Source organism: Populus trichocarpa, chromosome 4 (assembly GCF_000002775.5).
Source record: "Populus trichocarpa isolate Nisqually-1 chromosome 4, P.trichocarpa_v4.1, whole genome shotgun sequence".
Lineage (NCBI taxonomy): Eukaryota > Viridiplantae > Streptophyta > Magnoliopsida > Malpighiales > Salicaceae > Populus > Populus trichocarpa.
Window position 1 is genome coordinate 10452514 of NC_037288.2, and position 16925 is coordinate 10469438.

Here is a 16925-nt window from a genome sequence, read left to right on the forward strand (position 1 = left end):
GTTATTAAGCAAAGCATTAGCTTGGTATCAAATCCCAAGCTAATAAAATTAGAATGCATTTAAAAATGCTTAAATTTAGAATGCATTTACAAATGCTTAAATACAACCTTGATAGAGGTATCTAACCTTCCTTCCTTATACATGGAAATCGAATCCTGTTTTGTCTTTTTTTGGATAAAAATAATAGATGAGAATTTTTTTTCATTTGAGACAATAAAATATTAATAAGACTCTGAATTTTATTCACTAATGTTGTAAATTTAAAATATCTTCTATTACCCAAAATTAAATTATATTGGGTAATATTATTCTAATATTATATAATATTATGCCATACATTGGCGAGAATATTATTTTGATCTTTGTATATATATAATGAAGAGAAAGTCATCATCGGTTCTCCAAATCCAGCCCTCAACTTATTATTATTCATACCTATCTACAAAATTTAATGGGCAAAAGAATTACACAATGCAACCGAGGATACCATGTGTGTGCATGGCATCTTTGTTCAAATTTATTAATTTGTGTCTAATTGATTTTCTGGATAATCCAGTGTACAAAAAAAAAATCAGTAAGATAAACTAAAAAAAATTTGGTTCCTTATTTTTCTTCCTTTGTATTTTTGATCCCCTTATCCAAATTTTTTTGTTTTTCTTATTTTTTTGTATTTTGGTATTTTTGAAAAAAGTAATGTCAATGTCAACAATGATTTTAAACTAAAAATATCAAAAACGACACAAATATATCAAAAATATATATATTTTTGGATTCTTTGTTTTTGTTTTTGCTATTCTTTTTGGATTTTTCAAAAAAGTAAGAAAAAAGGACAAAAAATCGGGTTATGAGACTACTTGTCAATTGATAAGCACTAATATGTTAGTTCTAGATATCTCTCATACCCCAATTTATAAGAACAACTCCATTTCATAAAGAAAAAAACATAATATATATCAGCTGCAACAACTCTAATTAATATCGAGTATTAATAAAGCATTGACCAGGAACATTTAGGAACAATGTTTTAATGCAATAAAAATCTCATAATTATAATAACTTTATAATTTTATTTGCAAAATATTTTTGTTCCAAGAACTTTATCTTTAATCTACATTTATTAATCAAATATTATATTCATTAATAAAATTGTTGATGATTATTAAAAATAAATAAGTCTTTATTAATAAATTAAATATATTTACATGAATAACGTCAATATCAAGTGTAACCAACTGATTGACTACAAGGTATATACACTAATTTTTTACCATAACAAACTCTATAGATCTAGGTCTAATTTGGTTTTGAATCCCACAACTATTTAGAACCTGCTACCAAATACTTTTGATCATAGTTGCAATCAATAGACAAATGGTATCTTGATCTATTTTATTGTATTGCTATACAACATGAAGGATCAATTTATTAGTCGACAATGAGATAAATCCAAGTTTAAGAATATACAAGGACTCCCATGGTATTTTAAACTAATATACATTGTGCACCTTATTCCTCAAAGCTTCCTACACGAATTTGATAAAGAACAAGCCACTTGAAGAAAATTCTCAGATATATGAGGTTGGAGACAAATCACACCATCTAAAGTAGCTTGAATGTTGATCAAGTCATTAGACCTGGTATAGGTCAATTCCAAGATGAGCAGTTTGAGTAATGTTTTTTTTTTATTATTATGATTTAATAAGTCATGGATTTTCATTTTGAAGCATTCAACTCATAAGAGTAAAAAAACTAGACTATTAGGTTTGTGAGTCAATTCTTATATACAAGTCATCATTTAATTCTCAATCAATGTGATATTTTCTAATAATCTCTTCTTTATATGTGAGTTTTATCCATATTAAATTTTTAATAAAAACATTTTCAATGTAACAAGAAATTTCATGTTACTCATAAGAGTAATTATTAGTAGTTTTTTCCAATGAAAGAAAGCATTAGAATAGAGAAAAAGGAGAAAGAAAATTAGTTTTTTTTTAAAAAAAAGACTAAGGTAAGAATATTCAAGTCAAATCACTTGATTTTAATTTTTTCTTTCGTACCAGTCTCTATCTCTATTTTTAAAATGAGTATAAGGAGTAACAATTGGTAATTATTATATTCTATTTATTTGCTGAAAAATAGTTTTAATTAAAAGTGAATTTCTGAAAAGTTGATTTTTTTAATGTTTGACAATGTTATAGAAAATAAGTTGAAAATATTTTTCAGTGTTTGGTTATACTTTAAAAAATAAGTTGGAAAATCACTTTTTTTTTAAAGTTTATCAAAAGAATGAAGATCGAGAATGATTTATGAAAAAGTTGAAGGAGGATGAAATTGAAAAAAAATTATAATTTTAAAAATTGTTTCAGATAAAACAAATAGTAATAAAAAAAATATAGACTGAATTTAATGAACAAACAAATTGAAAAGCTAGTTTAAAAATTTGAAGGGCTAGGTATGGAAATTGAAGGGGTGAGAAAAAAAAAGGGGGAAAAAAGGTCACCCACACCAAATTAGAAATTGGTACGCTGTACGCGCCGCCTAGAAAGGGAGGGGCCACTGAGACAATTCTAACTACATCAAGAAAGGTTGCCTTTAGACACCGTATGTGGTATCACATGCTGGCGCGACCAATGCATGTGTCAACCACTTTTTATTTTAAAATTATATTTTATGTTTATCAAAATACCAAATTTTCTTTCAGTCAACTTGATTATGACTAAAAAACCAAAATAAAAATTGGAAACCTTTGAACCCCAGTTTCATAAAACTTTGATTTTAATTGTAATTTTCATTTTACTTTACTTTTTTTTTTTTGTAAAAGATTCAAAAGGAGTTTTCTAGAGTTGAGAGAAGGAAAACACTTTTCTTTGGAAAGACTTAAGCTTTTCCTTCAACTCGAAACCACTTTCTATTGACTAACTCTCTTAAAGTAAAACAAATATGGAAAATTTTGGAAAATGATTTATAGGAAAATGTTATTCATGAAACAAACGCTCGTGTGAGATCCACAACTCAAGTATCAGGTGTTATCAAGAATTTACTGCTCTTGCAAGAGCTTGCTAACTAGGAGTGTACATGTCCTCCTTAGCTAGCAGCCATTACAAATCTCAAGTACAATTACAAAAATAAAAAACTAAAGGTTATAGGATATTCACTATGTAGGTAAAGAGAAAACACTATAGTTTGTAATAGTGTTCCATAATATTTTCTTTCTTTATTTTTTTAGATCTTTGGATTTTTTTTCATGTTGGTCCCTCAATTTATTTTTTTTATTTGTTCCTTTGACGTTGTGTTTATTTTGGATTAGGCTTGGTGATTTGTTTCGGCTACCTAGAATATAGCTCATGGTGTTCGAAAAAAATTACAAAACTCGATGGATACTTGGTTTGACAAAATTTAATGAGATTTTATTGATTTAAAACAATTAAAGATTTTGGAATTGAATTTGAAGATCGAACAAATATACATCCCTTTTTTAGCTACTACCGTAAGGGGTTGAATTGAACAAACAAGGATACATGTTCATCCCATTTGTTTTTTTTTTTTTATCACTTGATTTATTTGGTTTTCAATTTGATCCTCTAGAATTGAGTTTATATGAGATTGGACTTAATAGTTTGTTTTGGTTGCCTATATATGGGGATTTTACGGCGTGTAAGAAAAATCTTGGTGAGTGGTGGATGCTCAATTTTATAAAATAAAATTCAATTTCACTCATTTAAATCAATTAGCGATTGAGAGACCATAATTGACGTTGAAACAAAAGCAGGGACAAAAATCATCAGGAAATAAGGAATGCTTGGGGCATGTGTTGCACGGGCCAATATGTGAAGAGGTTTGTCGTGCTTTGGAGGTGCACGTGGCCTTCTTTGATCACCAAAGGTGGCATTCTGCCATGTCCTTCAAAGCCTCTTGAAGAGGGCTACTTGTTGATGTGGCGCATAGTCACTGATTAGTGGTAGTGTGTTGCCAACGTTCCACTCTTCTTTTTTCTCTCTCTTATCTTTCTCTTCTACTCGGGTTTTGTGCAATGTTTTTTCTCTCTCTTAATTCTGGTTCTCATTTTTTTTTCATTTGTGTCTTTTCTATTCTTTTTATGGGAAAATCTCGATTTCATGACCCGGGTTGCAGGTTTGGAAGGTTAACCCATGTTGACTTCAGTCTTTTCTGTTTGGGTCATTTTTATTATTTCTTTTTTCAAGTTCATCCTTGAATATTTGGTCGTTTGGAATTTATTTTTAATTTATTTTTATGTTTTTCTTTTTATAGAGTTATCATGGTCACATGACTCAGATCACGAATTTTGCAAGATAATTAAGGTTAACTCGAGTCATTTCTTTTGTTAATTTTTTTAGATTAATTGTTTTTCAATTTCACCAGTTGGCATTGTGTTGATTTGGAAATTGGGCTTCACAATCCTTTTCAGTCTGTTTTCTACAAGTTTATCTTGTGGTTCTCGAGTCTGGCAGGTGTACCCGAGTTGACTCGAGTCACCTTTTTTTTTTATTTTTTCTAATTTAATATTTTCTTTCTCGATTTATTTCTTTGACATTGAGTTGATTTGGAATTAGGTTTAATATTTTTTTTTCTTTAGGTGATTTTTTGATTGAATTATTTTTTTGAATTTCATCCTTTATTATTTGACTAATTAGAAATTGAGCGTCAGTCTTTTTTTTCAACTTGCTTTTTATAGGAAAATCCTAATTTAATGACCTAGGTCGCGGGCTCGGAAGATTGAGCTAGGTTGACTTGGGGCGTTTCTTCTTGGGGTCTTTTTTAATTATTATTATTTTTTTCAATTTCATCCTTGAATATTTTGTTGGTTGAGAATTGAATTTTTTATTTTTTTATTTTATTTCTATGAGATTATTACAGTCTCATCACTCGGGTTGTAAGTTTTGCAAGTTAACTAGGGTTGACTCGAATAATTTCTTTTGTTAATGTTTTTAGATTATTTTTTTTTCAGAATTGTGTTGACTTGAGAATTGGGCTTCGCAATCCTTTTTAGTTTTTTTTTTTTTTTTTTTTTTTTTTTTTTTTATCCTTGATCCTTTTTTCTAGTTCATTTTTTTTTAAATTTTTTTTATTCCGATCTCATATTGCGAGTGGCGGGTTAGTAGAGTAAACTCGGGTTGACTCGAGTTTTTTTCTTCAAGTTTCTTTTCTGAAATTGATTTTTTTCAATTTTATTTTTTGAAATTAAGTTATTAGCCCTTGAGTATTGTGATTTTTGTTACTTTTCTTTCTACGAGGATATCTTAATTTCATATCTTAAGTTACGTGCTAGACAAGTTAACACGAGTTGATTTAGGTTATTATTTCTTGAATATATATTTTTTATGTCAGGAAAAATTTAACTTGACATACAGTATAGTGGGGACAAAAAGATCTAGTTGTCTTTTTACTCCTTTTAGTCAATGACAATTATTAGCTCTAGAAATACTTGTGCACTCTGTTGTTGGGAGATTTGCATTATGAAATCACTTGGTCACACATAAATCTGCATCCGTGAGGACTCTCATATATACAATGTGCTTCACTTTCAACCTAAAAAAATTAAATAATTTGGTTCTTGTTTTTCTTCTTCTTGTTCTCAACTAATAGACTTCCAAATCATAATTGCTTGCTTGTTTGGAACCAAATTATATATAAAATTAAATTTAATTTCATATATAATTTAAATTTAATTAATAATCTATTATAATTTTTATGTTTGAAATAAAATACTAAATCACATAATTAAATTCAATTCTACTATTTAAAATACATGTGTAATTAAATTGAATTAACAATCTTGATTGTTTTGCTTTTAATTCAGAAATCATTTCTTATTACAAAAAAAATATTTCTATTTGTTAATGTGAAAGTAGAATCCATAACTTTTTTTATGATAAATCATAATGCATGCATGATATGATAAAGACAACAAGCAATATTAACATGCATGACATAGAAAACATTAGGAACAAATGATTATTATTGACAACATCATATTACTTTTTAAGTAATAAAGATATTTTCATGCCAATTTTCATATAATTCTCACGGAATAAAACTATTTCATCTACTTTTAAATAAAACATATATAATTAACAATAATAAAAATTCATATAGTTCTATTCTAATATCTCTTTTTTGTTGAACTTTAAGATGGTGATTTTGCTAATTCTTGTTGACAGTTCCTGTTTCCTTGACAATATTTCTGGGAAAAAGCCACCCGAAAAACTTAACCTATGAAAATGTGGCTGACATTATGATTTAACTGTTTCCCTCACACATGGGCCTTCGCAAAAAGAAGTCATCAGCGTGGCTTAACGTGATCTAAACCGGGGATCCATGCATTGAGTGAGAGGGTAGATGAAAAAGGTGAACGTTTTGTGTTTGAAAAGGTATTTTTAATTTGAAATTACTGGGAAAAAACTACTTAGAAAACATTCTTTCCATAAAAACTATAAATGTTACTCATGATAATATTTTAACTACCCAATCAATACAAAACTTGTTCACAACAACAAACAGAGCAATTGCAGGGGAAAAAGAAGAGCTAAAATCATCCACGGAAGTTCCTTTCTGACTAAAACTTATCTCCAATAGCTTGCTAGAAGAAGCTCAAGACATTCTTTGGGCAGCCTCCTTGGCTATGACTCTCTCCTTAGCTTTGGTCTTAGCCAGAGATTTGGAACCCATGATGCCACCGCCCCATTTCTTTCGGTGCTCATCAAACTTATCATTGAAGTTAGCCTGCAGTTAAAGGGAACGAAAGTGAAATATGCAAAGAAGAATGAAGTTCAAAAGAGTGGCCAACAAATTATAGAATATCAAATCAAAGAAAGAAACCACCTCAATCAATAAACCACACAAGCATCAAAAGCAATGCTGTTAGAACAAACAAGTTCACTGTGGGATAAGCAAATCAAGGACCAGTTGCCTCTCCTTGTGACATAAAGCTAATCTTCTAGGAGGATTACAAATATGAAATTGAAACACCTTTTTTCTCCTTTGGGATGCACTTTAGAGATATCACATATAAAGTGCAAAAACATGGTAGTAATATTACCTTGACTGCCTCCAAAACCTTGCTAAATTCCAATTTATCCTCATTCTTCACTGATGTAAGGCACAAAACTGATGCTGTTTTCTTGTGGACAATCTGTTTTTTAAACATACAAGTCATAAAGATAGTACCGGAGGATCCAATTTCCAAAAAAATCAATGGTTCTTTTAATGCATAGAAAAGGTGTAGAGAAATCACCGCTCCAAGACGTGACTTGCCCTTCACGATTGCATAAGGAACCTCCATTTTACGGCACAATGCAGGTAACCAAACAACAAGCTCAATTGGATCAACATCATGTGCGATAACCACCAGCTGGGCCTTGTTCTATATGAATCAAGTAGAGTCTTAGGAAAAAGATAAGATAACCTATACAAAAACACATCAATCTGCCATGCATGTTCACCATCCAAGTCAGATGACAACATGAAACAAACAAAAAAAAATGTTGAAAGGAAGGCACCCAAAAAATAAACGAGGGAGATAAAAAATCAATGTGCAGCAAAATCAGCCAAGTAACTGAAGAAATGAGAGGAAAGAGAGTGAGAGAAGAAAAGGTAGAAAACCAAATTGAAAGCCATCTTCTCCTACACAATCATGATTATAACACAACTCCCATATAGGTCAATCAAACTAGCTAAACAAATCACCAAATCATCCATTACCTAAATATTTACATAGTTAATCAAGAAAGCCCTAGAAATCAACATCTGTACCTGCTCAATGAGGTAAGTAACATGGTTAAGACCATATTTAATAACAATAGGCTTCTTTGTTTCCACAGTCTTCCCCTCAGCTTCAGCTTGTGCTCTCTTAAGAAGCCTTTCCTTCTTAGCAGCCTTGTCCTCAGGTCTATATTTTAGGAACAACTTGAAAAGTTGTGTAGCTGTAACACAAAATGACGAGAGAAAAAATACATCTCAGTACCAGATAAGTAATCTGCAGTTTCAGTAGTTAAAATGAACTCTATCAATGCACTACAATATCGATAACAATGCATCTGTGATTTTTAGCATCAAATTTTGTCAAGTTCCCTGTAACAGGAATAGAAAATTTACCAAGGTTCTTGTCAAGTGTTTTTGTGAACTGGTTAACAGCAGGAGGAACCTTCAAACGCTGTTTCAGAATCCTTCTTTGCCTCTGAATACGAACAACATGTGGCCACTTGACAAATCTAGTCAAATCCTTCTTGGGTGGAAGGGCACCACCAATTCCAAACTGCTTTGGTCGTTTCTCAAACAAAGGGTTTACGACCTTTTCCTGTAATTAATCAGCATCAATGCACCAAATCTTTAGTTGCAAGGGTAGAGCACATAAGGCCCCAAAATTGACAGGGGGGCAGAATTATGATTCATCAAATCTGAGTTCTAAGAACTGGGCATAATCTATGAAAACTTGTATTATCAACTTTTAGCAATTTCATATATGCAATTGCATAAGATTAAGGGGATAGTTGAGACAAACATTAGCCATATCTAGCTAGCTACAAAATTCAAAAAGGAAATAACAGGGACTTCCATGGAAGAATATAGATCCATTACACACTAAACTATAAGTAGGTTAGTCAGTGAACTACTTAGATAAATGTTGTAGACAACACTCCCAAGAATTGAAAGACTCTACCACACTTGGGAAATTAAACTGCCTTCTTTTCACTTGCACATGCTTATTTTGTGTGTGCGTGTGCACATATAATGGAGAGAGTGAGAGAGAGAGGAGACATACTGGCTTCTTCTTTGCTGCTAACGGGGCCTTCACACCTCTTTTGGGAGCCTGTAGTAAGTACAAAAACAAGCTAATGAATCAAAAGTGGGGATAGAAACACTAAGAACACAAACTTTTCAATGAAAATTTTAATCAATACACCATTTCAAAATATTTGAGGCATGAACAGTAGTAATTCATACAGCAAATAAAAAAGCAGCAGGACCTACATGACAAAATGTTACATTATTGATCATGCAACAGATTATATTCTTTGTCTGGAGCCTGTAAATACAAACAACTGTTCCACACAATGACCAGAATTCCAACTTCTCAAAAAGTACATAATGCTCCCGAGCTTATTGAAAATCCATCTAAAAAATGAAATGAGTAGTATGCAACGTTTTTAGTTTAACTTCTAACCAGTACACTGCATTTTATTACAGTCCCATCTTGAAACTTCTACAGCTCTGCATTGGTTGCGATGGTAAGCCAATAGACATAGCTTATCTGGGGCTACTCATATCAATTGCAGATTCATTACTAAATTGGCAATCATTCACCAATATCTAAATCATATCATTGCCACTATAAAGAGCCCTACATATACACTGATATCAAACCTTCAATTATCCACCCAGATGAACTGTCATCCCCCCCCCCAAAAAAAAAAAAAAAAAAAAAGAGTTCTGTCAACAGACAAACAAAACACCACTGAAGCAGGTTTTTAAGCTGTTGGGTCACTAAGAATAAAAATACCACGTAGAGAGGAAAAATGACAGAGTCTCCATTCACACACACACACACACACACAAAATCCATAAAAAATAAACCATTTATTTCACAAACAAAAGAAACCAAACAGAACAAAGGGAACATAATATGCATGAAAATATGAAAAGGGCATACAAGAAGTGAAGATCGTACCATGCGGAAGAGGAGATCGAGAGAAACCCTGGTAGTTCTCTGCCGATGAAGGGTTAGAGCCTTAGACCTTGGAAGAGTAGCTGCAGCGGCTTGCCTTTTATTGTTAGGGTTTTATTTTCTCTTTGTTACGTGGACTGGAGAGAGTAAGGCTAAGCCCATAGGCCTCCCAAACCCTAAAAATTGTTTTTTCAATTTTATCAATATACTGTTTACTTATCTAAGTATAGTCCTAGTTTCTTCTAGTTTTTTATTTATCAATCCAAAACTTTTCTTATCTTTATTAATTTTAAATAGTGGGAAAATATTTAAAACTGGTTTTAATAAAAAAATAGATTAAGTGGGAAAATTTATCTTTAGAATTAGTGGAAATATAGATAAATTTGCAACAAAAAAAACTATTTTTTCCTAACTTTCATAAATTCTAACTTCTGTCAAAGTGTGTTTGGTATTGTGGTAACTGTTATGATTGTGGTTTGAAAAAAATTGTTTTATAAAAATACTTTTAGTTGAGGTTAGTTTGAAAAAATATATGTTTTGTTAAAACTGTAGTTGAACAAAAAGAAATTTAATGTATTTGGTTACAAGAATACTTTTCAAATTGAGGTTATAAAATAACTAAAAAAGACATATATTAATATTGATGATTTTTAATTTAAATATTTTTGATTTAACTATTGCTATTACATCATGAAATGAATAATACTTAATATAAAATATTTTTTATTGTTCCATTAAACTATCTATAGTTTTATTGGTTTCATAAGCGCGCAACAACATTAGGTACAATATCATTATGAACAAAATTGGAATTACGATCAAATTCTGCAAATGTTACGTCATCAAGCGATCTCCTTCTAATTGATGAAGTGTCATTAAATAATGTTAAACACTAGTTTTTCGAATAAAACACAATTAAATAAAATAACATAATTTTTTTAATTGGGTCGGACCCGGTTCAATATGGGGCCAGAACAGTGGAGAGTGAAACTCTCCATTGTCTACAGGTTGAAGCAACTTGGAGCTGCTTTCAGCGGCACGCGGACGCGCCTGCAAATTCTGGTAGGTCCTATTAACAGTAAACAATGGTTTATCACTTACCAAACAACTGATACTTGTTGTAGCACCTAAACATGAAAGCTACCACGTAGCCAAACAAGTTTAATTCTGTTTGTTTCTTTTTCTAAAAATTATTTCCTAAACTTTATCATATTTATTTATCATTAGAAAAATTAATTAATAAAAAATATTTTTTAATCAAAGAAAATTTTAATTTATTTTTTAAAAAATGTTTTTCTTTTATTTTAGATAAAACACACTTTCCAAAAATTCTAAAAAATAAAAAAATATTTGTTGATTATATTAAATTTGATCCTCAATATTTTGATTGCTATATATTTTGTTTTGAATTTTTATTTTATTTATTCTTTTTCAATCTCATCCCTTAGAATTTAATTTAATTTTTATCAACTTTGATCCTTATTTTTTTTATTGTTATCTTTTTTATCGGTTAGACCTGGTCTCCATTATTTTTTCTATTACTATTTGTTTTATTTGAAATAATTAATGAAATTAGATTTTTTTCAATTTCATCCCCCTTCAACTTTTTTAATTGTTTAATTTATTTAATTAAAATTAAAATTTATATTTGAGCCAACATGTTAGGAACTTAATGAGTCACACATATTAAGAATTATTAGTCATAAATTAAACTGCGATGATTTAATTTAAGTATGACTTGATTAAAATATATTTTAATAATTAAGAACTATAATATAATTAATATATGAATTATATTTCTAGACTTAGAAAAATCAAGTAAGGACTTAATTGAGTTAATTTCTAAAATTATCATGAATTAATATATGAATATTATTCATTGAGCAAATTGATATTTTGCTAATTTATAGAGTTTTTTAGATTTTTCTATAAATAATAAGTTATGCCTCTTATTAAGGGAGATTGTCTGTCAGACAGAAAAACTATGTAAACACAATATTAGAGCTAGTACTCTAGACATTGCAATCTCTCTCTCCTAAATAGGAATGTAGGAGGTTTCTCACAAGTGGTTCGTATGGATTATCGTTGAAGGTCGGACAATTAGACGACTTGTTATTTGCAACAACCTAGTCTTTAAAAAATTAATCAAAGTAAAAAAAAATCAGGTTTTCAAGTAATAAATCTCTAAACAACTATTAAGAACTTTCAAATAATTTTGTTTCATAGCTTCCATTATGTATATAATATTTAAAAACGAAGCATTATACTAATCAATGGTTTCATGAAATCAAAGAAATACCACAATCAATACTTGAACAGCATAAAGAAGCATCAAAATGATCGTAACGTTACCTAATTTACAAAGCTAACCTCTTGGGCTGTGGCACAGTCAGTACATCTCACCACCTTCTGAAAGGAAGGCTTCAAACGAAAACGTAGATCCACCCACGCACCATTGACGAATGACAATTGGACATCTGGTTTGGTCCTCTCTGGGGTTTGATGGCGATAATACATAAGTGACAGCCTGCGAAGCCATAGAGTTCAGCTCATCGATGCTAGCTTTTCAGTCCTAGAAATGAAAGCACATAGTCCAGAGAGACCCCCTTGAGCCTACAGCAATCAGGCTCAACATACAATGAAACGAAGAAGGTAAACCGAGAAATCAGAAAAAAAATAACTGAAAAAATTGAATTGAAAAAAAAAACCGATTAAACTGATTAAATTTTTTAAAAAATCGGCTGGTTCGGTTTCGGTTTTATAAACAAAAAACCGAAAAAACCGAACCGAACCGAACCGAAACCGATAAAAAACCGAAAAAAAAACCGAGCCAAACCGGAAAAACCGAGCCAAAACCGAGAAAACCGAGCCAAAACCGGAAAAACCGAGCCAAACCGGTTTGAACCGGTTTTTGCCCTAAAAAACCCGAACCGAACCGAACCGAAACCGGTCGGTTTGACCCGGTTTCGGTTCGGTTTCGGTTTTTTTTTTTAAAAATAAAATTCGATTTGGTTATTTTTTTGATAAAAACCAAACCGAACAAAAAATGATTATCCAAGGTGATAACACAAAATTTGATGCCTTCTCAGCTTCTTTAAAAAAAAATGTGGAATATTGAAGCAGAAGCTAGCAATGAAATCTCCCGTACGTAGGAGTCTGTTCTTGGCCCTCCATTGTTATGTCCAAAGTATCAAATCAACTTGAATTTCTTTTACTTGATATTTAAAACACACACACACACAGATATATATATATATATATATATATATATATATATATATATATATATATATATATATATATATATATATATATATATATATATATTAAGTGGGGTTACAAAGTGTGTTTGTTAACGACCCAAAATTCTTAGGCACCTTGAAGGATTTGCCATGGTTACTTGAAGTAACTGTATGAAATAATAAGATTTTTGTTTTATAACTTAAACAATATCTTATTTCTTCTCTAATATATATATAAAAAACTTTTTTCAATTGAAATTATACTTAATTGTCGGCAACTATTACAATTACGAAGCAATTATCTAAATTATGAAAGGCTAAGATAATTTTTGCAGTTTATTTAGTGAATCTATTTAATGGTTGGTAATCACTTGTTATGAAATAAAGAGTATTTATGTTATTTTTTAAAGTAACTATATATTTTTTGAATTGTAATTGTGTAATAATATTAGTATCTAGCATTATTAGAATTTAATTAGTTAAATTAAGACAAGTTATTACAATACAATAAATAAAAATATTTAATAATTTGTAATTTAAAGGTACTATAATCATAATGACTTAAAATAACCAGAATAACATTATTAAATTCAATATGAGATAAGGCCCAAGTCTTAAGTTTAGAGGGGTAACCCGAGCTAATTTATTATTTTAAAAAAAATCAAAACAACATCATTTTAACATATTTTTTTTAAAAGTCAACGGATTAATCAGGTTGCAGGTCAACCCAAGTTTTTTATCAGGTCAATTCCTTCTTCTATTTTATCTTCAACTTGGATCGATCTAGGTTTTAGATTAACACCCCGGGCTAGTCCAAATTTTATAACTATGAACCATAAACAACTCATGTCTTGAAACATTGCACCAAGCATGACTTGATATAATTCGATGTTTTTTTTTTTGAAACTGACACAATCGTAAGAAAGTTTTAGATGAATGATATAATTTAGAATTTTTTTGGGAAAATAGCATAGTTTAATAGAACCACTTTTCAGAATCACATTTTTTAAATACAATAGCTATTTTGAATCATAGTTTTATTATAAACCGTGATTCAGAATCATAAGTTTAATGTAATCACGATTCTAAATAGCAGTTACATAATACAACCGCGATTCAGAATCGCAGTTACGTTGGGTATATAATCCCCCATCTGTTATCCATGGCCGCTGCTTATACAAAGAAAAAAACCCTAAAAAACTGCAAAACCCTTGCCTAAACTAGCCTGAAATTGCCCAAAAGAGCCTTCAATCCTCCACCAAAACACCAAAATCATCTTCCCCTTGTCTTCACAAGTCTATATACTATTTGTTTTATTGCAAACCGTCAACTTGAAAGCCTCCTTGCTGGCCTAAACAACCTCCCCGCCACCTAGAAAAAAAATCAAGGTATAACAACAATATTGTTTCTTAGTTTTATGGGTTTCATTATTGAATTGATAAATTTTGAGTTTTGATTTATAACTATTTGTGTTGTGTTTGATAATTAGGTATTTTGATTGATGTTGAGATAATCTTAGGTTTTGAGTGTAGCACTTATGCGTTTTTAATACAATTGATGTTATTTATGGAATCAAGTAGGTATGAACTAAAGAAATTAGATTTTAAATTGATTATTGGGTTACTTGCCATATTTAATGTAATTGTTTGAATTGAGATAAATATTGTTTGAATTGATACAATTAGATAGATTTTTTAATCAATTGATGTTATTAATAAAGTTATGGTCGAAATCATGGCAACTAGAGTCTGCATTGAAATTTGGTAAAAAATTGTCATAACTAGGGATTTTATTCAATTGAGATTATTTAGTTTTTAATTGATGCAACTAGATATGTTTTTATTGATATTATTAAGGTCAAAGTAGTAGCAATTAAAGTTTGCAATGAATTGTGAGATAATTTGATTTTGATGAAATAAGTATTCTTATTTTACAAAATATTTCTTCAAACTTCTTTATGTTATGTCATTATGATGGTAATATTGTTCTTGATATGAATAATAGTTTCACTTATATTGATAGGTACCGTGTTCTTCAATGCTACTAGAGGTTTGTCATTTGAAGATACCAAAAAAATCATATGTGGAAGACTTGGGTTGAATTATAATGATATTGAAATAGATATCACTTGAAGGTCTCTTGTTGGAGGAACATCAGTATTTCTCGATACCGATTGTATGTGATATGGATTTTAGAAATATGATGGAATTATTTGTCCAAAGTGGAACGAACATGATGTAGTTTATGCAAGTAATCAACCTAAACTTAGAAGATCATATAATATAAAGCATAGAGATACTAATGTATCTATACCAATATCTGCTCGACCACTTAGACAATTATCACATTCAGCTGGTGTTGATACGTCTAGGAAATTGAAAGATAGATTCACGAGAATTTATAATAATAGGAATAAAACTGCATATTGTGATCAACGTAGGTATAACTTATCTAAACCTAATGATAATAAAGATGAGGTTGTCATGAGTTTAGTTGAATCATCAAATGATGATGAGGTAATGAGGTCTCTTGTTCTAGAATCTGGTGATGATATTAGAGTTGATGATATAGTTTGTAATGATTGGTTTGTTTATAATAAAAAATCATCTGGTAATGGTGATTTGATAGTTGGATAAAATTTTAGAACCAAAGATGATTTGATGAATGTTGTTAAGCAATGACACTTGCACATTCACTTGATATCGAGTTTATCGCTCAAACAAAACATTTATTCAATTATAATGTATTCATGCGCCTGAATATCAATGATAATTGCATGAGGGATACCATAAAAGATCATATTCCTTTAATATAGCAAAGTTGAAAGGTAAACTCATATGTAGTAATACATACATAAAAAAAAAATCACCATTAGCTTGATACAAAATTTATTGCATTAATGATTTGAACTCTTGTTCAAGATAACCTTACTTATATTGTTTCCAGTATATAAGAAGAAGTCAAATTGCATTATAAGTTTAAAATTTTGTATTTTGAGGCATGAGCTGCAAAACAAAAAATATTTGAGGAACTTTTAAAAAATATGAGGACTCATTTGAAATATTACCTTGATTGCTTCTGGCTTTACAAGAATCAAATCCTGGGATAGTTGTTGAGTGGAAGCATAATAAACAACTTAATTGTGAAATAATTGTTTTGGGTAGAGTTTTTTGGGCATTTGGTCATGCAATTGAGGGGTCCAAGTCTTCTAGGCCAATTATCAGTATAGAAGGCACCTATTTATATGGAAGGTTTAGTAAAAAGTTATTGATTGCAATTGCTTTTGATGCATACAATGAGATTTTTCCTTTGGCTTATGCATTAGCTGAAGAAGAAAATAACGTCAACTAAAACTGATTTTGACTACTTATTCAACATCATATTATAAGTGACTGTAGTGGCATATGTATATTATTGGATAGGCATGCTGGTATTAAGCATGTAATGCCATAAATTTGGCCTAAACTGATTGAATATCATAGGTTGGACAATTGCTACGTGATGGTCGATATGCTGCGGTTGATCTTCGTGATCTCGATGATGATGATGATGATGATGGACTTGCACGTTATTACATTTGACTTGGTTTGAGACATGTCATATTACATTTGACTTGTAAGGAGAGGCATTGAGCCTATATGAAGTTGTCTTAGAGGATGAGACCACAAAGACATGTAGAAGTTGTGTTATTGATGAAGCTAGCCTATCCACTCGTCATTGCAGAAGATATCGATAGGCTTAAATGTTTTATTATGTTGTGTATAATTATGTTGTGTTATTTTTTTTAGTTAAGAGTTATTTTTATTATTATCACTTTTGTAATATTGTTTTAGTTAATTATCATGTTGATTTTAATTTTGTCTTACATATTAAGCATTTCCATACTTATTTTAGATAAATATGATTTAAAATCGTTAATTAATAGGTGAACATCGTGAACATATTGTTTAAAAACTCAAATAATCCATTTACAAGTTAAAAAATACACATTATAATCTTTT

General features: G+C 30.1%; 1 protein-coding gene across 1 annotated transcript; it reads right to left on the minus strand.

The window, feature by feature from the left end:
- Positions 1–6424: 6424 nt before the first annotated feature.
- On the minus strand, positions 6425–9826 carry LOC18097676 (60S ribosomal protein L7a-2). The gene is made up of 7 exons (XM_006384212.3): positions 9686–9826; positions 8780–8827; positions 8113–8314; positions 7771–7940; positions 7253–7381; positions 7058–7150; positions 6425–6741 (listed from the first exon to the last, which is right to left on the minus strand). The coding sequence occupies exons 1-7, from the start codon at positions 9686–9688 to the stop codon at positions 6610–6612; spliced, it is 777 nt and encodes a 258-aa protein (XP_006384274.1). The 5' UTR covers positions 9689–9826; the 3' UTR covers positions 6425–6609.
- Between the last annotated feature and the right edge of the window lie 7099 nt (positions 9827–16925).